Source organism: Eumetopias jubatus, unplaced genomic scaffold (genome assembly GCF_037043125.1).
Source record: "Eumetopias jubatus isolate StellerSeaLion01/CBP00866 unplaced genomic scaffold, mEumJub1_p1.0 scaffold_4, whole genome shotgun sequence".
Taxonomy (NCBI): Eukaryota; Metazoa; Chordata; class Mammalia; order Carnivora; family Otariidae; genus Eumetopias; species Eumetopias jubatus.
The window spans coordinates 36,947,681-36,968,701 of record NW_028274810.1 but is presented as its reverse complement, the minus strand read 5'-3'; the positions used below and the strand labels follow the sequence as shown (position 1 = coordinate 36,968,701).

Genomic DNA, 21,021 nt, shown 5'->3' with positions numbered 1-21,021 from the left:
CTATACTCATGCAGGCATCTGGAAAGTTTATACCACAACTTGATGTGCAAGTTCTATAAATAGAAGATAACCAAAAATATTTTTCAAAAGAAATGAGATGTATATTTTGAGAATCACAAGTTGTTTCTTAAAAGCCACAGTTGCATTTAACAGGAAATTATGTTTTTAATTTATTTTAGCTGTCATCTCTAAGTCAATGCCATTGCAAATATGTCTGCTCCACAAGAAAAATAAATAAAATACAATACAATCTTCTAAAACCACTCTTCTTCAGTTATAACTAGTACATTAAATTTTAGAAGTAGGATGACTTGAACCATCCTAAACTCAAAATGTAAGACTTTTCCACCCCCAAATCCACCCCCAGGAAGAATTAGATCATATTTGCATAATTAGGTGCAATTATTTGATTCATTGTTTTGGTGGTTGAGATTTTCATACAATGGGAAGATTCTAATTTTAAAAATTATTTTTCTCAAATTTTCTAAAATAGGTATTTTGAGAGTGTTTTACAGCAAAATACAAGTGACAGTTTATATGAAGTAGTAAAATAATGTCTTCAGAAACGAACACTCCAGTGTTACTTAAAAACTAATGTCTGCTCCTGTTGCTTATCATCACCATTTTGAAATCTCAAAACATTTAGAATGCCAACAGCCTTTTTTGGTTAGCAACAGTGTTTTGGCAAAGGTACTTTACAAAGGTAAAGGAGGAAATAATAATGTATATCTTAAAATGCCTCACTTTAATACCACTACATCATTAGATGATCTTATCAAAGAATTTGTGAGCCCCTCACTTCCACTATTAGCTTTGTCTTTTCTTCTTCATCATTATCATCACTCTTAGTATTTCTGAAATAAATGCCAGTGTCCCACTCTAAGTTCATTTTGCCTAGCTTTTTACTATTTCAACACTATTTAAATTCTGTCGTCTTCTTTATTTATAGATTTAGGTATCAGAGAAATATCGGGAACTTCCAAACAAAAAGAAATACTAAAATAAATACTTCTTGAATTGCCAGGTTTTGCTCTCATACCTGACTATAGGAACAAGAATGCATTTTGTTAATAGTCTTATCTCTGGAATCTTTTTCCTATTTGTTTTTAAACTCCTGAAGTCATTCTGTAAACAGAAGTCATTATGGCAACTTTGTGGAAAGAAAATGAAAAAGAGGAAACCTTTTAAATGATTCATCATTTAACAAATCTTAAAACTTCAAACCACAGTTTGATAATGTAGCTGTTATTGATCACTAGATAAACATTTGGTTTTGAATGCTTTACTTTCCTGCACATTTTAAATTAGGCATTCAGGCATTTAGTCATTTGGCTTTGCTCCAGATTTAGAATAAGATTTTTAAAGCTGTTTGGGTGTTTTGTTTTTGGTGTTTTGTTCTGTTTTATTTTTAAGTCTTTGTGGGTATCCTTTAAGTATAGCCTGTATTTTTTCCTTTTCTCTCTACCATCGGTAGAGAAAACACAAATCTAATAACATAAATCCTTATACCTGAAAACAGCCTTTTATCAAAATCAGTTATATTTGAAATTCTACAAATCATCAAGTTCACATTCTCCAGATATCTTCAGTTCTTATATTTAACAGCTTTGTTAATACCACTGCTGGCTTATTTACAATCAATATTTTCTTCTAGATTGATTTCTAACTTCTTTACATTACTTTCAAGTATGTTTTCAGGAATGGCATTTTTATTATTAGATTTGAAATTATGAAAGTGATCTCCGTATAGAAGAGTTTTAGAGAGTCTTAGAAATTAAAAAAAAAATATTTGCTTCTTGTTTAGAGGAAGTAAATAGTCCTCTAGTTTATCATGGTTATGAATACATGTTTCATGGTAACAATAGTTGACATAAGTCTGTGTTTTTAAAGTATATTTACACATAATATAAATATTCTTACAAGACAAAATTTGTTTTTGTTGTTTTTGTTTTAATTATATTTTCAGTGAAAGAGTTTCTAGCCAAAGCCAAAGAAGACTTTCTTAAAAAATGGGAAAATCCTGCTCCGGTAAGGAATATTTAAAATTTTCTATAATTTAAAAGTCCTATTATATAAAATCATAATTCTTGCCCAGGTAATTTACTACTTTAAACACTGTAAAATAGCATTAAACTTTCAAGGTGCATTTTAAAAAGTAAGCTTAACATAGGAAATTTTGCCATAATATTATAATATTATGTTTTGATTTGCTAACAAATAATTTTATGTATACGTAAATTGGAGAAGAACCTAATTTCCATTATAATATGTGATTATGTAAATTTTGATACTAATTATAAGCTGCTACAAACTCTTGATATTTTTAATGTATAATAATTTTGATTTGTGCCTTTGATAGCATATTTGTTATTTTTATTAATTACAACAATAGGGATACTATTGTGCAGTTTCAAATTCTTAATCACAAATACATGGCTATTGGCAACATACCAAGTACACAGGGATCCTTTTTCATAAACATTGGATGAGGTAAATTCTACATAACTTAAGTACTTTAAATTGTAACTGAGACCTAAAAACTGTGTATAAAAAGAGCCATTTATGTTTGCCAAAAAATTTCTTTTTGAAGTTATAAATAATTAATGAACTTTAATACTAGATTCAATTTTGAACATCTATTTTCCTACCACAAAAATTTTTATTTCAAATATCTTTTTCACTAAAAAATATTTAATTCTAAATATTATTTTTTATAAAGATACCATCATACCACCATTTTTTATAAGGATACTAAAATTAAAAGCAGACCTGTACTTTAAAACATAGTTACTCTAGCAGTCATAAAAAGTTAGACATTATCTTACATGAAACATTGAGGAAGGTGAGGAAGATGGCACATTTGTATGAAAAGCAATAACTAGCAAAAAGAGATGTTCTGTTGTCTAGTAAGTCTGTTTCCATTATGTACTTGGGAATTATATTAAACATTTCAAATGGTATTGTTAAAACCAAAAAATTAAGCATTAATCCATAAAATTAAATAATTCCATCAGAATTATAAGAGCTTTTTCTTTCTACATTGATATAGAATCTCATAGCAATTTAAAATCATTAGAAATTTGAAATTAAATTTGATGAAACAAGTTTTATAACTTAGACCTGCTTGCTCTCTCTATAATGATTCAGCAAGAAACTATGCTATGTCTCCAAAGGCAAGCTTTGATTTGTAATTGAGATTAAATCCAATGACAGTGAACTGCAGTAACTGTCCAGATTTCTTACTTACACAAGAATCACATCACATTTTTCTCAAGCTATAACACTGTACAGACTGACCCTTGCAAATATTTTTTTCCAAGATTTTCATGAAGATCTTTGCAATGAAACGTATTAAACAAATGGGTCAGCAATTACTACTTGTGACTACTTAGCACGTAATTTCTTCCCAGTAATTTTCATTTTGTTGTGGCAGCAACAAATTCAATAGATTGATGCCTCCAGTTCTTTGCTTCTATGCTATGGTCAAAGCCAAACAAAGATGTTTGCTCATAACAAAGCATCTATTGAGTGAGAAAAAGAGACTGATTATTGTTCTGAGACTCTGACTTTCGGTTATCTTTGTGGGAATGAGGAACTCTTCTTTCCTTATTATTACTGTTTTAGGTAATACCAGGTTATTATAACATCAGAGAAAGAGCCATTTGGATCTTTCATGCTGTTATTATCTAGTCCTATAAGCTTGTATAAAGATAGAAATGAAGTAAGATAGCACTTTCTTCAGAGGTAACCCTAGTGAAAGGACTCTAAAATATATATATATATAATTTGTGAGTATACTGAGACTGTATGGCTTCCATGATTGTGTCAGTATACTGCTGGTCAGTTTGTAATTCTTAAAATATGGAACTTATTTATTAAAAGTCTGATAATAGGAATTCATATTGGAATTCATTATAACTTTTAATACATCAGCTTAGGCTCTTATTTCCTCCCACTACTGTTATGCTTTGTTTTGCAATGTAATTCTCTTTTCAAATATTAGTTCATTTCTTATTCAAAGGGAAAAATAGAGCCAATAACCTGCAATCTCAGTAGTCTTTTTGTATTGTGATTATATATAACTAAATCTATTATAGTTACCATAGTCTTATGAGAGTTTCTAATTTTAAAGTTTTATTTTTCATGTATATGTAGAATAATGCCGGGCTGGAGGATTTTGAAAGGAAAAAAACCCTTGGAACAGGTTCATTTGGAAGAGTCATGTTGGTGAAACATAAAGCCACTGAACAGTATTATGCCATGAAGATCTTAGATAAGCAGAAGGTTAGTGTATTTGTCTTTATCTACCTGAAGGGTAAACTTCAGTTTTATCAGCTAGATTATTAAACAGATGCAATATAATGACTTTCCATTGATACCTTCAGATAATTTTATTGTTGCACTTAATTTCATCCTTATTTATTGTAACTATATGATACGTAGTTAATAGTTAAGTATATGGGGATACATTATTATTTCAATATATTTATATAATAGGTATGTGTATGTTTACTAACAAAATACTGAATTCAACATGTAAAGAACAGGCATCTCTACTACATTCTGCCTTGTGGAAAATGTAGAGATCAGTTGTACTTGATCTTTAGATTGAGGTAACAAAAACTTGGTGATTTTATTTTATGACTTGTTTTGGTTGACAGTAGAAGCCCTTTGTTTAACATGATTGAGTTTGCTGAATTTAAAATGTCAGTTAAACCAGAAAAAAGTTGGAATACTAATACTATAAAAAATATCAAATGATGATATTGTATGCCTCAAACTTATAAATATAAAGTTAGATGTCAGTTATATCTCAGTAAAAAGACTAAATCATTTTGAGAAAAAACGGTTTATAAGTTTTTATCACATATTGGCATATCTGATGAATCAGGACGTCTGAATTATTCATGCTTTAATTGTTAAACTTCCGTTTTCCTGGTAATCATGTACAATTAAGGAAATGTGAAAGAAAAAGGGTAAATCTTGATATTAGATAATAGGTTCCCAACAATAACATTTTGGCTTACTGGAATGTAGGAAAATGTGGGTAAACAGTAAACAGTACTGAGCTGGATGTGGAGTAAACGGTAATTGAGCTAGTAGTCAGGGGTACAAATGGCTAGACTGATGCTGTCCAATAGAAATAGAATGTGAGCCACATAAGTAATTTTAAATTTTTTAGTAGCCATGTTTAAAAAGTAAAAAAAAAATAGTTGAAGTCAATCTTAATAGATTTTATTTAGCCCAGTATATCTAAAATATTATCATTTCAACATGTAATTAACAAAAAATGGAGATATTTTACTTTCCTCATACTAAATCTTCAATATCTGATGTATATATTACACTTACAGTACATCTCCATTCAGGTTAGCCACATTTCAAGTGTTAAATAACCACATGTAGCTAGTAGCTACCATGTTGGACAGCACAGCATTAGACTGGTCTGAAGTTCCAGTCCAAAATGCTCTAAAATAAAAAACAAATTTAACCTCCAACGTGAAAAGAATAATGACTTACATCTAAAATTAAATACACCCATACACACATTTAATTAATACTGCCCTTTTTCATATAACTTTTTTAACTTGCTTCCTGAAAATATAGTTTAATCACTCTGTCCACTAAGTCACTTCCTCTTAATTATTTAACCCACAATAAGTTAACTGTCTCCTTGTTTATCTCCTACCTCTTGCTACTCCACTGAAATGGCTCTGTCACCAATCCAGTGGCCTAATCAACAAAACCAGTGGGCTCTTTTTGCTCATCTTATATGACATTTTAGAGCCTCTGACTGTGCTGACCACTCCCTTGAAACTGTCTTGTCCCCAGAATTCTGTAACCCCTGTTCTTCTAATTATGCTCGCCTTTCTAGGCTCTTCTTTTTTAGGTGCCTTTTCCTATTATTTTTTCCTGTCTACTCTTTAAAGACTGCTAATCTCAATCTCTGGACTATCCCCTTGTCTTGTTTTCATATTCTCCCTCTGGATTCTGTCCAAGCTTCAATTCATCCTTGAGCCCTACACCCCTAATTTGTACAATCTAAGCACAGAGCTCTTAGAAACCGACTAGTCCTTGCTCTGATTTTCTAGATGAGGTCATTGGGTCTCAGAGAGAGTAAGTGACTTGTACACTTGTGTTGGTAGCACACAGAATGCTTCAAAATTTTGATTTGAATCAAATATTCTCTATTAAACCTGTCCTTAAAATGTTATTGTCTGGGTAGCCCCTAATATTTTGTTATCTTTCTTAAGGAATTAATAGACTATGCTTTAGTCATAAAATATTAAAAGGGTTACACAATATGCCATTTTTATGTTTAAAGTATTTAGGGAAGAAGTTTTTAATTCCTTTTTTTTTTCTTGACAAGACAGTGACTTGTTAAGTAAATTACTGAGAAGGTTACCTCATAGATAAATCATGGCAAGAGAGTATTTGCCACCCTAAGTCATTTCTGCTATGGCAGTGTTCTGAATCTATTACAAAGACTTTATATTTTGAATTTTTTCAAGTTTATTTATTTGAATTTGACAAAGATAAGTAATAAAGTAACACTCCATAATCACCTTCTTTTCTGTTAATGAAGTCACAAACCTTTCAACTTTGGCTTCTCCTATCTTAGGGTGTATGGATTAACGGGAAGGAATCAGTACAGAAATTAAGGAAATCGCATTTCTTCATTCAATACAATGTGTCAGGCATTGCTAGGAATTTTATATTTACTGTATCAGTGAATCTTCACAACTTTGTGTGACATTAATCTCCCTTTTAAGCCAATGGTCTTTCTATTCAAGTAGTTTTTCCAAAATCAAACAGGCTAGTAAGATAAACCAAGAATTTGACTAGGTTGGTCTGATTTCTGTGCCTATACTTCTTGTTAATTTTTCCTTTAAAATGTATTTGTTACCCCTAAGATCCTTTCTACCACCACCTAGTTTGGTCCCTCATTAACATTAACTGGGCTTTCCCAGTAACATCTTAATTTCCACAACCCCAGACTTTTCACCTTCTATTAATTCACCTTCCTCACTGCCAAAAAAGTTTTTCTTACCATATCATATGATTTTATTTACTCACTCAAAAAGTTTCCTAATATTTATTCAATAAAAGCAGAACTCTGCATCCTACTTCCAAACTCTTCATAACTTTCTTCCATACTCTACCATAGTCTTATTTCACACTGTTCCCCTACAGGTCCTCTATTCTCTACTTCTCTGATTGAAACTTGACCCCCAGGAGAATACAGTGCCATCTCGGTGGGCTGGGGGGAGTATGTGATGATATATAGCCCATCTTCCTTATCAAAAACTCTGCAAGTATTTGGCTAAAAAAGAATTAGCCAATTGGTTATCATTTGTAAATGCTTTTAAATATACCTAAACCAACAGAAATATTAAGAAGTAAATATAAATTTTATATGGATGTTGAAAATAAAACATGGACTAAACTCCCAGGGTTACTTGTTATGTTTTTCTCTGCCATTTAGGGATATTTCATTACCAAATCTTGAGAAGCATTGTCCTAAGCTATTGTCAGATGAAACTAGCACTCAGACTTACCTTTGTGTATTTCCCCCTTCAGGTAATTGTTCTGGATATTAACCCTGACTACAGTATCTCCTCTGTCTTTTCCTAATCTTTGTTATCTATTCATCTGTAAGGCCCAGCTGAACTCTCACCCTTTTTAGTAGCTTATAATAACAGTTGATATTTTTTTGAGCTTTTATTTTGTGCCAGGCATTGTGTTAATCCCTTCACATGCTTTATGCAACACAATCACTTTTAAAGTAGGTATTATTATCAACGTTCTATAGATGAAGAATCTGGAATTAGAAAGATTATGTACTGGGCCTAACATAAACGTTTTCATGTCTGAACATTTACAACATGATAAAACTCTCATTTGGCAACTATTCGCATATTAATATTCACATATTCATATACCATACTTCCAAATAGATTTTATGCAGCATTAAGGCAGGCACTTCATTGTCTTTGTATTGTTGTGTTATTGTATTATTATGCCTTGTATGTAGTAGTATGCACATTTAAAAGCAGATTAGATTTTAATTAGTTAACTTTTAAATTAACTTAAAAATTAACTAGGCATTTATGCTTTGCCAGTTCTTTTATCATATATATATCGTATTATATTTATTTCTATTTTTAATTGTTATGCCCTCCATACACATAGTTGCCTTAGAGCTATAATGCAGAAAGCCTATCTATTGCAGTTTTTATTACTTACTTCAAAGGAAACACATTGTCAATGCCTAACTAAAAGGCTACTATATGATAATATACAGAAATAAACAATGTGTTACATCTAGACAATGAAATATTATTCAGCCATCAAAAGAAATGAACTATCAAGCCATGAAAAGAATGTAGGAACTTTAAATGCATATTACTAAGTGAAAGAAGCCAATTTGAAAAGGCTACATATTCTATGATTCCAACTATATGACATTCTGGAAAAGACAAAACTGTGAAGACAGTAAAAAGATCAGTGATTGCCTGGGGTTAGTAGGAAGGAATGGATGATTAAGTGGAGCACAGAGAAATTTAAGGTCAGTGAAAGTACTCAGTATGGTATTATAATGGTGCACACATGTCATTATACATTTGTCCAAACCCACAGAATGTACAACACCAAGAGTAAACCCTAGCATAAACCATGGACTCTGGATGATAAAGATGTGTCAATGTAGGTCCATCACTTGTAACAAATGTACCACTCTGGTGGGGGGATGTTGATAGTGGAGGAGGCTATGCCTGTGTGGCGAAGGGAGTCTCATGGAAAATCTCTGTATCTTCTGCTCAATTCTGTGAACCTGAAACTGCTAAAATTAAAAAAAAAATTTTAAAGCCTATATATTTTTAAAAGTAAATACAAAGCAATAGTAATTTTCCAGCTAATGTTACATAATTTATTGTAATAAGTATGGACTAGTTAGTTCTGTAACTAGTTAGAATTTGGATGGAAGTGGTGCAAACACTTCATATTACAGATTAAAAAAAAAAAAAACCCTGAAATCCTAAGAGTTGAAATAACATCTCCAGAATCACAAAACTTCTTGATTAGAAGGCCTAGATTAGAATACAGATCTTCTGACTCTCAGTCAAGTAATCTTTGCTCAGTATTATTCTTATACTCTAATTGTATATACTAATAACTGGATGTTATCTTTACTTTTCTTATTTATGTTCAACTTCTTGAACTCTGTGACTACCCCACACTGACAGTAAGCCTCTAGCAAGAAAGAATGCCACATTCTAATGACTTACACATATACTGGACAGTTATTTATATCTCCCTAAGGTCACCTTTTCTTAAATTAAAAATGGACTCACATGTGGGATAGAAACATAGTCTTCATGTTGCTTTCCCTGCTATGTATTAATTGAGTAGACAATCCAGAGGAAGCTTGATTAATCCTAAATGACCTATTTGTTATAAAGACATAGTTGACAAACTGAGGGTTGCTGGAGTGGAGGGGGGTGGGAGGGATGGGGTGGCTGGGTGATAGACATTGGGGAGGGTATGTGCTCTGGTGAGCACTGCAAATTGTGTAAGACAGATAGATCACAGACCTGTACCCCTGAAACAAATAATACGTTATATGTTAAAAAAAAAAAAAGATAGGAGGAAGGGAAAATGAAGGGGGGGAAATCAGAGGGGGGGACGAACCATGAGAGACGATGGACTCTGAGAAACAAACTGAGGGTTCTAGAGGGGAGTGGGGTGGGGGGATGGGTTAGCCCGGTGATGGGTATTAAGGAGGGCAAATATTGAATGGAGCACTGGGTGTTATATGCAAACAATGAATCATGGAACACTACATCAAGAACTAATGATGTAATGTATGTTAACCAACATAACATAATAAAATAAAATTTAAAAAAATTAAAAAAAAAGACATAGTTGGTTTTTTGCCAGTATTTTGTGTGTCCTCTCTTGTGGCTGCACAAATTGAATTTTTAGAATTTAATCTTGTATTTATTCAGGTATTAGGAAATGAACAGATTATTCATTTTTACCCACTGTTTTTCAATTATTGGCTTTCTTCAATCCTTAATTTCCTTGCTGATCTTCTGAAGACTTAAAATCAATACCTACTTATTGCAGTGATTTGTACCAGTGATTTGTACCAACTACTTTAGTGTACTGACTATAAGTCATTAGGAGCTAAGCATTTTCACATACTAATTTTTTAAGTAATGTATTAGGAGTCTGTTTCTTCTTAGCTTTTGCTTCTTGACTGAAAAATCATAGTTGACCTTCTTTAGACCAAATTTTAAATCTGCTGTTAGGTTTTTCATTTGAATCTGATAAACCTAGTTGGTAGTTATTATCACCTTATCCAACTTAGTGATTTTGCTTATCCAAGCTCATTATTATATGAAAAGCATTTTAAGTTTTTTCTTTTAAAATTATAGGATATTTTAAATTCTGTTCAAGTACATTAAATATATTTATCTTTCAATCACAGGTTGTTAAACTGAAGCAAATAGAGCACACCTTGAATGAGAAAAGAATATTACAGGCGGTGAATTTTCCTTTTCTTGTTCGACTGGAGTACTCTTTTAAGGTAGAATTTACAGAATTCAAATAAAATATTTTTACCCTCATATATTTTTAAAAATATGAAACTATGATAGACTTCTAAGCCAGATGATAAACCTGGAGAATATGAATAAACAAAAAAGTAATATATTTAGATTTTATGTAATAAATCCTATTGTGCTTATAAACTTAGGTTAACATTTGACAAGGTTTTGGTTCTCCGTAGGGAAATTTTTAAAGGTAATGTGTAATTTTTCATGAGATGGTATTATAAATTCAAATATTTTCAATTTATCAAAATCCATAGGAATATCTTATTAAGCAGTTCTTAAACTCATGCAAATGAATATACCACATACCCTTCCTTTTAAACCTTTTCTGATACAGTCTTACCATCTTCTTTTCCATGTTAATTTGTTTTAGTCTTTCCATTTATATAAGGCAGAACAGTCTTTGGCCTTCCATTCAGGTGTCTCATAAAATTGCACAAGATTTATTCTTGAAGTTGGCAGCTTCTCAGCTCTTTAGAATGTTTCTTGGCATCTCTGCAATATTGATTCATATGAACCATTTTAACTTTTTTCCTTTTCCTCCTTTATTCTTTAAATCAGATGAACATCTGTGTATTTAGGATGATGTTAAAAATCATTAGTCTCTCTGACCTAATTTAGTACATAAAATGTAAACATTCTTTTTCAAATTGTTATTTTAACTGTTATTCCTTTGCATACACTATAGCATTAAGTCATTGCCTCAGTGTCTAATTGTTCAAAAGTTAGCGTTCCCTGCAAGGACAGGAACAGCAAAAATCCCAGACTAATTTGTGGCAAGAAAACTAGGAGGAAAAAAAAATGAATTCCCCATTGTAGAAAAATTAGAACATCTTCCATTTATTCTCTCTTTCCTAATGTTAGTAATCTCTCAGGTGGATTTTTAAATTTGTCTTTTTCTAATTTAACATGGTGTTATCTTAAAATATTTTCTTGAAATAAGCTAGGTTTCATAATTTTGATTTATTCTTATTTATTCATAGGATAATTCTAATTTATACATGGTTATGGAATATGTCCCTGGGGGTGAAATGTTTTCACATCTAAGAAGAATTGGAAGGTTCAGGTAACTAATATTTTATCCTCCTCAAATCTTTTTATTCTGTGTGTTGGTTTAAAACCAAATTTTTAAGTTATTGTCAATGCTAAAAATTTATTTCATTTAATTTAGTAATATGTTAGCTATATGAAGAAATTATGTAGAAACATTAATAAGAGGCCACACCATACTAAGTTTTTAAAAATCAAATGAAAGGGGTGCCTGGGTGGCTCAGTTGGTTAAGCATCTGCCTTTGGCTCAGGTCATGATCCCAGGGTCCTGGGATCAAGCCCTGCACTGGGCTCCCTGCTCAGCAGGGAGTCTGCTTCTCCGTCTCCCTCTGTCCGCTCCCCCACCCCCCGCTTGTGTGTACTTTCTCTCAAATAAATTTTAAAAATCTTAAAAAAAAATAAAAATGAAAGCACCATATTAGCATTGTAAATATTCTACCATTGGTAAGTATTATGAAGGTCCATTATTTAAAGAATTTTCAGAAGATGCAAAAATTTAATTTAAACATACTAATATCAATTGAACAAATATTAATAATACAACTCTGGGGAAGAGGTTTGTGTAAAGATGAAGATAAGAAAGGGAGTACATAGAAAAGATAATAACAGTACCATAATGATGAGATTATGAAAGTTTGTTTCAAACAAATTTAATTCTCCTTAAAGTTGTTGCTATGTTCAGTTTTAAAAATATATATGTAATTTAAAGAGTTTGGGGTGCCCGGGTGGCTCAATTGGTTAAGCGTCTGCCTTCGGCTAAGGTCATGATCTCAGAGTCCTGAGATCAAGCCCCACATCAGGCTCCCTGCTCAGCGGGGGGCCTGCTTCTCCCTCTCCCTCTGCCTGCTGCTTCCCCCTGCTTTTGCTTTCTCTCTCTCAGATAAATAAATAAAATCTTTAAAAGAAATAAAGAGTTTCTACCTTACATTAGGTTATTACTTACAAGGCTACACAGTTTTAAAAAGAGATTTTGTCAACCTTACCTATGTGTAATAGTTTGTAAGCTACTACTGTTTATTAGTAATCACTAATAGAATGAAGCTGAAACCCAGAGCAGGTCCAGCTTCATTTAGCACATTATGTGTTGGCATGATGAAAGCACATGTAAGAGTTCAAACTGGGCCAATCATGGTAACCCGACTCGGAAAAAAGATGATGATAGACTCAGATTATCACAAGATCATATTCAATTATGGGCCAACATTAGAGTTATTTTAGTTACCTGAGGCCTAAGTCAGAATTCATTTGACCTAATATGATAAGGCACCCAGTTTGTATCAGGCACTGTGCTAATGCAAAGCAACTTCTGTTTATTTTTAATGATTCCTTTCACCTCCTGTTGTCCTCTTCCCTACTACTCTTGTCCACACAGGCCCAGAATCCGCAGATTGCCCTATGATAGTTCAAAGTTTTACACTGAAACACTACACCTAAACCTGGCTTCAAAAACTATTTTGTCCATTTTCTATAATAACTAATTTCTTTCCTTTGCAACTCCCCACACTCGTATTTCTCTAATACTTGACTTGGTACTAGGAGGAAAAGCAAGTTGACTGCAGTAATTCACACTGAGACACTGTCTTTAAGATCTAATCTTTCACTCATACTACATGTATACTTGAGAGGTTGCTCGCTCCTATTTTAGAAACTTTGAGGCAACAAGAATACTGAGTTATTGTTGAGCATGGCTTTAACCAGAATCAGGGCAGTCACTATGATTCTCTACTTAAACATAAACTGTCTAGATTTAAAGCTGTTTCAGCATTAAGTCTTCCTACAGAATATTTTGCTTTCCTCTTTCAACAATTTGATTACAGATCTATGTAATGTTCATATTCCTCCACTCACATGTCAGTGTGTGGAAATAAATATAAAATGCTTAGTGCATCTTATATTTGTTCTGATAAATTTGTATTTATTTATAAGTATAAAATGGTAAGTGCATCTTGTATTTACAGATGTATGGAAAATTGGAGGGGACCTTCCAAGTCAAATATTGCCAAAGTTAGGGATGTTTCAGTGACCAGGATGATTCTTCCAATTTCCCTTTAAAATGTCCCTCCCCCATTCCTTGTCATACAATGTATGATACAGATTTTACAGTCTTGAGGTGGGGCTGAAACTCTAAAGGTATTATAAAATATTTTCCCCTAAAAGTATTTTTCTTTACATACTCATTTACTCAATAAATATTTTCTGAGCATCTGATATGTATCAGGCTAGAACCTAGGAAATATAGTGACAAGTAAAAGGAGCAGCATATATAATCTTTTTTGGAATTTCTATTTCTGGTGCTATGAGATCAAATTAATGCCAGCCATCTTGAGGGAAATTCTATTCATAGTTCATGTTACTCATTGAGGACATAAATCTGAAAGTCATTGCAGTTTATCAGGCCAGTTAGCAGAATTCATTGTGTACACTAGAAGATGAAATAGAAACTCAAATTAGAAAATCAGTACATCCTTTGGAGTAATACTCAGAATGTGGCATCAACATTACAGTGATCTATCAATTGATCTAATTTGTGCATACGAGAACTGTACATGTTTACACATACTGTTTACACCTATGTTTATATATCTGTGTAAACAATGCATAGTAGAAGATTTGGAAATTCAGACACCGGGATTGTATCTATGGTTTCTGAATAGGATTATGGGTGCTCTTTAATCTTCATCAATATTTTATGATTTTTATAATGAGACTGTATCATTTTTGTAATAGGAATAGTCTGGGTGAAATGACATTAGTCTTCAGATTAATGCAGTTAAACAACTTCGTGTAGTGAAATTCTTTAAGCACTTAAATTTGTGAGAAAGGCAGACAGAGCCTATCAACAGTAACAGTGGCCTGATAGACAATGTAATTGACACATTTGCTTTTCAGTCATTCTCAAGGTCAGACATTATTATAAAGACATCAGTATCTTCTAATATGGCCAATAATAATTTAAAATAAGATGACTATTTTAGAGTTATATTTTTCTTCAATATATGCTACTTCCTAAGTATATTAAAAAGTATTATTTGAAGATAATTCAGAGGTTTAGTAGAGATTCGGAAACTAACAAGATTCTTTATATATGTTTAAAAGAAAATTTTTTCCTTCCGAAATATCTCTACCCCATATTAAGTTTTTTACATAATCTATTAATCACCATGTGTTAACCCACTTTATAGAAAAATCAATGTTTTTTTCTTTGTAGTGAACCCCATGCACGGTTCTATGCAGCTCAGATAGTGCTAACATTCGAGTACCTCCATTCACTAGACCTCATCTACAGAGATCTAAAACCTGAAAATCTCTTAATTGACCATCAAGGGTATATCCAGGTATGACTTGAACACATTTATATAATGTATTTGAGAAAATACTAGGTAAAAGTTGTATGTCTTTAACCTCAACTATCAATATTGGATTTTTTTTCTTTGAGCAAGACAGTTACTTCTTCCTGATAGCTTAAATTGAGCTCATAGTTCTGCCACTATTACAGAGACCTAAAATCCCATCAAGAATAGAACCTGTTTATACCTCCCATAGTCTATAGTTGTAGACGGAACACAGAATCCTACATACAGAAATATATAGAATAGCTAAATTGGTGAGCTCTCATTTGGTGCCAGGCATTATTCCAAGTGTTTTACATGTATCATCTTTCTTAGTCCTGATAACCTTATAAAGTATAAGTACTGCTGTTATCCTCATTTTAAGGCTGACGAAATTAAGGCACAGCAGGTCACACAGGCAGTAGAGTCAGAATTTGAACCCAGTCTGTCTCTCGAGTTTATGCCCCTTAACACTACGGTGCAGCTGCCAAAGCGCCCTGGCTACCAGTACTCAACGAGTGGAGGTGTTTTCTTTCTGCTTCTTTTATCAGTAGAGTGAGAGCATTCCTATTTACAGTTATCTGTAGGTTCTCCTGTTGACACTTTTGCACTTCTGATGACATAATTCATGGCAGAGCATATGCTAGACTCAAGGACTACTTCTGGCACTGCTTCATTTTTTTTAAAACTATTTACTGTTACCTTTTTTGATGTTTATTTCTTTGAGTCAGGGAAAGTTCTGTTATAGAACTTTCACTAATAGTGGCCTGCATGGATTAATCTCAATTATATTGACTTAATTTTTTTTCATGGTTTTAATTTAACCCTGATTTTTAACTTTTAATTTAGGTATGATAAATACATTTATTGTGAACTAATGAATGTTTACAAGTTTGTTTGCTTTCTCTTTTATAGGTTACAGACTTTGGGTTTGCCAAAAGAGTTAAAGGCAGAACTTGGACATTATGTGGTACTCCAGAATATTTGGCTCCAGAGATAATCCTCAGCAAGGTATATTTATAATGCCATTATGTAAGAAGTAAAAATATAAGGCATGCATCACTGTGGACTTCTACAAAAATAGTTTACTGATCTAATATTACACTTTTACCTAATCTAAATTATGAATTTATGTCTGATTACTAAAATAATAATTACTTACAGTCTACCACTAATCCAGTAACCTCTCAATTTTAACTCTAGATCTAAGAGCAATAGTATGGTAGAACATAGGAAATATAGTCAATAATATTGTGATAACTTTGTATTGTGGCACATGATAACTAGATTTATCGTGGTGACCATTTCATAACATAAATAAAATGTTGAATCAGGGGCGCCTGGGTAGCTCCGTCGTTTAGCGTCTGCCTTCGGCTCAGGCCATGATCCCAGGGTTCTGGGATTGAGCCCCGCATCGGGCTCCCTGCTCCACGGGAAGCCTGCTTCTCCCTCTCCCACTTCACCTGCTTGTGTTCCCTCTCTCGCTGTGTCTCTCTCTGTCAAATAAGTAAAATCTTTAAAAAATAATAATAAAAATAAAATAAAATGTTGAATCACTCTATTGTCCACCTGCAAGTAATACTGTATGTCAACTATACTTCAAAAAAATAATGTGAATAAATCTAACCTCCAGATCCATATTTTTTTCTTCCAATTTTACTGAGAATAACTGCCATATATCACTGTATAAGTTTAAGGCATACAATACAGCATGATGATTTGATTTATATAGATTGTGGAATAGATTACCACAATATGTTTAATTAACATACATCATCTCATATAGATGTAGTAAAAAGAAAAGGAGAAAGTCCATGTTTTGAAAGCAAAATCATAGCCTTTTCATAATTATTCCCAGTAACAGGAAGGCGGGAAACCTTTGTGTGTGTTATCCCACAAGGCAAATGTAAAAATGATATGTACTAGCTCTCAATTCTTCTCTTTCAACTTTACCACTTAAATGAAAGAAATGTATGCAAACTTCTTTTTAGTTTAAAACAGGTATATTATAGCAATTGAATAGATATAGTCTTTTTGAAGATAGTTCTACTTTTCAAAGCAGTGAAAATATGGTGAGAGAAATTTGTATCATATCTAAAAGGATGGTTTCAGTTCTGTTTTCCTTCCCACTGCCATCCCTATGTGGGGAAAGCTAGAAAGGAGAAATTAACAATGACTGAACACAAATAGTGACAAGGAAAGAAAAATGGATAGCACACATGGCCTTGATATTTACAAACTGGAAAACTACCCCTTGAATAATTGAAATTTGGCTAACCTATAGAAATATAAGAATAAAATAAATGACCTCATTCAACTTTCCTCTTGTTATCTTTATAATTTAAATCATCTATAATTTTTCGGTCTTTTGTAATCTAAATATCATTGCTGTTAACACATTTTTTCTGTGAGAACACTTAACAATGTGATGACAGAATAAGCACCAAAACTTTAAAAAATGTGTATATATTGTAAAAGTAATAGATGTTCATTGCACAAAATTTGGAAAAGGCAGAGAAATAAAAAGAAACAACCAAAAAACCTATCATCCCACCATCCGGAGACAGCCTTTTAAAAAAAAAAAAAAAACTTCAAAATATTTTTCCGTGCATGTTATCATAGTTGAGATATAGTGAATGTATAGTTTGTACTCAGCTTTTTACACTTGAATGATAACAAGCATGCAAACATCATTCTAATGGCTTATTTGCAAATATATCAAAAGGTATTTTGCCATTCTTCTATTGCTAAATGTTCAGGTCATTCCTTTTTCTTTTTCTTTTTTTGCTATTATAAATAACTGTGATAAACATAAACATTTTGTGCGTAAAGCTTTTTCTGCATTTCAAATTATTTTTTCAGGACAGATTCCCAGAAGTAGAATTACTGGGATGAAGGGTATGAACATTTTTAAGTCTCTCCATAAATATTGCCAGAGTGCTTTTCAAAAAGATTGTAACATTTTATACTCCTTCTAGCAGTGTGAGAATGACTGTTTAGTCACACTGTCTAGCATTAGATATTCTTATTTTTAAAATCATTACTAATAGGCAATAAATGATATTTTATTATTTTAAGTCTCATGTCTTTGGTTATTAGATTTTTTTTAATGCTTTATAGACATTTGGTGGGTTTTAGTTGTGTGTGTATCTGAATTATTAGTTCATGTCCTTTGCCCATTTATCTGTTGTAATTTAGTTTTTCTTACTGATTTAATTCTCTATACCTAGGGTATTAAAATATCTGGTATAGTTTTTATAAACATTAACACAACAATCTCAAAAAAGAAATCAAAGTTTAATAAAAGGTTCTGGCTCAACATCACATGCCTTCATTATAGTAAAAATATTGTAATGAATGACATTAATTGTGAGTTGAATTAAAAGAATTAAAGCAAAGTTGATGCCCATTTCTATTAGTGAAACAAAGTGCTATTCTTTTTATGCTAGTCTCCCTTTAAAAACACATAAAGAAAAAAAATCTCTATATTAAGTATATTTTACCTAATAATTTGAAAATTAAATGGTTTGTAAAGCTAAAATTTTACAAAAATTTGGAGTATGGGGAGTGGTGAAGGTAATTTGAGGGCAGAACAAAAGATGTGGCAAGTTCAGAACTCAATTCATTTCTCTCCATGATTGAGTTGGGTTTTTTCCCCCATAATCTTTTGTGCCAACTGACATTGATCATAATTGATAACAAACTTTATGTAAACATGTTAATATTTTATTTTTATTTTCTTATAAATACTGCTAGTTCTTAATTTTGGCAAGTTTAGTATGAGAGAAAAAAACAATTAAAACTAACCTTAGAATTGTACATTTGGGTTGTAGTGTACTTTCATGTACGTTATTTCCTTTTATTTGATAAAATGTGACCTGATATATTTTGTTCATTTTTTATTCTATCCTGAATATGTAGCTGCTCAGCAACTGCTCTTTAACAAATTTCATATGCTTGATCATTTTGAAATCATCTGTGACTTCATTCCCTTCTGAGTAGATTAAGTAATAAATGATATTTTCTGCTGTTTATCTTAGGGCTACAATAAGGCAGTGGATTGGTGGGCATTAGGCGTGTTAATCTATGAAATGGCAGCGGGCTACCCCCCATTCTTTGCAGACCAACCAATTCAGATTTATGAAAAGATTGTTTCTGGAAAGGTAAGTAATACATTTTATTATTCCTCTGTCATTCATAATTTCTATAATGAGTAAGCTTTGTAGATTGACACCATTTAATGTCATGAGAATATTACCCTAAGTTGGGAAAAATACAAAAATATCCATAGTTGCTACCTTTGTATCTAGTGTTCATTTAAGATAACAAAATAAATATTAAATCATTGAAGCTTCTTATTTCTTTGTATCTCAGCCAGATTCACACTCATGTGAAAGCTGACCTTCTGATCCGTGAACTTAAAATTTATAATATCACCTATTCAGAAGGTTCCCTGAATGTTCCTAATGGAGTAATTTATCTTTTTTACCGAGATCCAAATTTAAATCATGGATGCTGCAGAGCTGGACTGTAAGAACAAGACACCAATAGAATGAGTCTTATCCAGCCACCTAGAATCCACATATCAACATAGTATTGTTCCATATCTCACAGTACAGATGTAGTCTACAGGGATCACAAGATTTTCAGTTATCCTTTACTTCATTTTATGGGGAAAGTTTTATTTTATGGCAGTATTCACAAATTAGGGGACTAACTAAAGAACTTACACTTCAGTAATGTCAAAAATAAAAAATAAATACTTCTTACAGATAATTAAGCTAGCTGTTGAAAGATTTACACTAAGGTAATACAGAAAGGCAGAATTGAATATGTAGTAATTAAGTATCACTGTTGTCAGGGAAATCCAAATCAAAACCTCAATGAGATACCACCTCACACCAGTCAGAATGGCTAAAATTAACAAGTCAGGAAACGACAGATGTTGGCGGGGATGTGGAGAAAGGGGAACCCTCCTACACTGCTGGTGGGAATGCAAGCTGGTGCAGCCACTCTGGAAAACAGTTTGGAGATTCCTCAAAAAGTTGAAAATAGAGTTGCCCTACAACCCAGCAATTGCACTACTGGGTATTTACCCCAAAGATACAAATGTAGTGATCCGAAGGGGAACGTGCACCCCGATGTTTATAGCAGCAATGTCCACAATAGCCAAACTATGGAAAGAGCCAAGATGTCCATCGACAGATGAATGGATAAAAAAGATGTGATACACACACACACACACACACACACACACACACACACACACACACACACACTGGAATGAAGGAATGAACTCTTGCCATTTGCAACGACGTGGATGGAACTGGAGGGTATTATGCTGAGCGAAATAAGTCAATCAGAGAAAGACATGTATCATATGATCTCACTGATATGAGGAATTCTTAATCTCAGGAAACCTTGGGGAGGGTATTTGCTATGGTGAGCGCTGTGAATTGTGTAAGACTGTTGAATCACAGACCTGTACCTCTGAAACAAATAATACATTATATGTTAAAAAAAAAAAAAAAAAGAATATAGTAGGAAGGGAGAAATGAAGGGGGGGGATATCGGAGGGGGAGATGAACCATGAGAGACTATGGACTCTGAGAAACAAACTGAGGGTGGGGGTGGGGGGATGGGTTAGCCTGGTGATGGGTATTAAAGAGGGCATGTACTGAATGGAGCACTGAGTGTTATATGCAAACAATGAATCATGGAACACTACATCAAAAATTAATGATGTAATGTATGGTGACTAACATAATAAAATTTAAAAAATAAAAATAAATAAATAAATTTAGTTAAAAAAAAAAGGTATCACTGCTGTCCTTGTTACATTTGTAGATCTCTAGGCCTCAGGCTTCTTACCCTTGTAATTGTTTTCACCCAGGAGAATATTAAAGTCCCTGTAAAAGAACTTTTGAGATAAATATCAAGAAAAATTAGTAGACAAGCCAGGTATTTATTTTTTAAGAATTTGAAAAGTGATTATGTAAAATCCCAAGAAAGAATAAGAACCAAAG

General features: G+C 32.5%; 1 protein-coding gene across 2 annotated transcripts in view; it reads left to right on the top strand.

Moving 5' to 3' along the window:
* Positions 1-21,021, top strand: part of PRKACB (protein kinase cAMP-activated catalytic subunit beta) — a 116,196-nt gene that overhangs the window by 79,231 nt on the left and 15,944 nt on the right. For both annotated transcript variants that reach the window (XM_028102449.2, XM_028102447.2), the window contains exons 2-8: positions 1,967-2,028; positions 4,156-4,284; positions 10,493-10,591; positions 11,600-11,682; positions 14,875-15,001; positions 15,911-16,006; positions 19,036-19,158. In XM_028102449.2, coding sequence (XP_027958250.1) covers positions 1,967-2,028; positions 4,156-4,284; positions 10,493-10,591; positions 11,600-11,682; positions 14,875-15,001; positions 15,911-16,006; positions 19,036-19,158 — 719 coding nt within the window. The remainder of the gene's footprint in view (positions 1-1,966; positions 2,029-4,155; positions 4,285-10,492; positions 10,592-11,599; positions 11,683-14,874; positions 15,002-15,910; positions 16,007-19,035; positions 19,159-21,021) is intronic.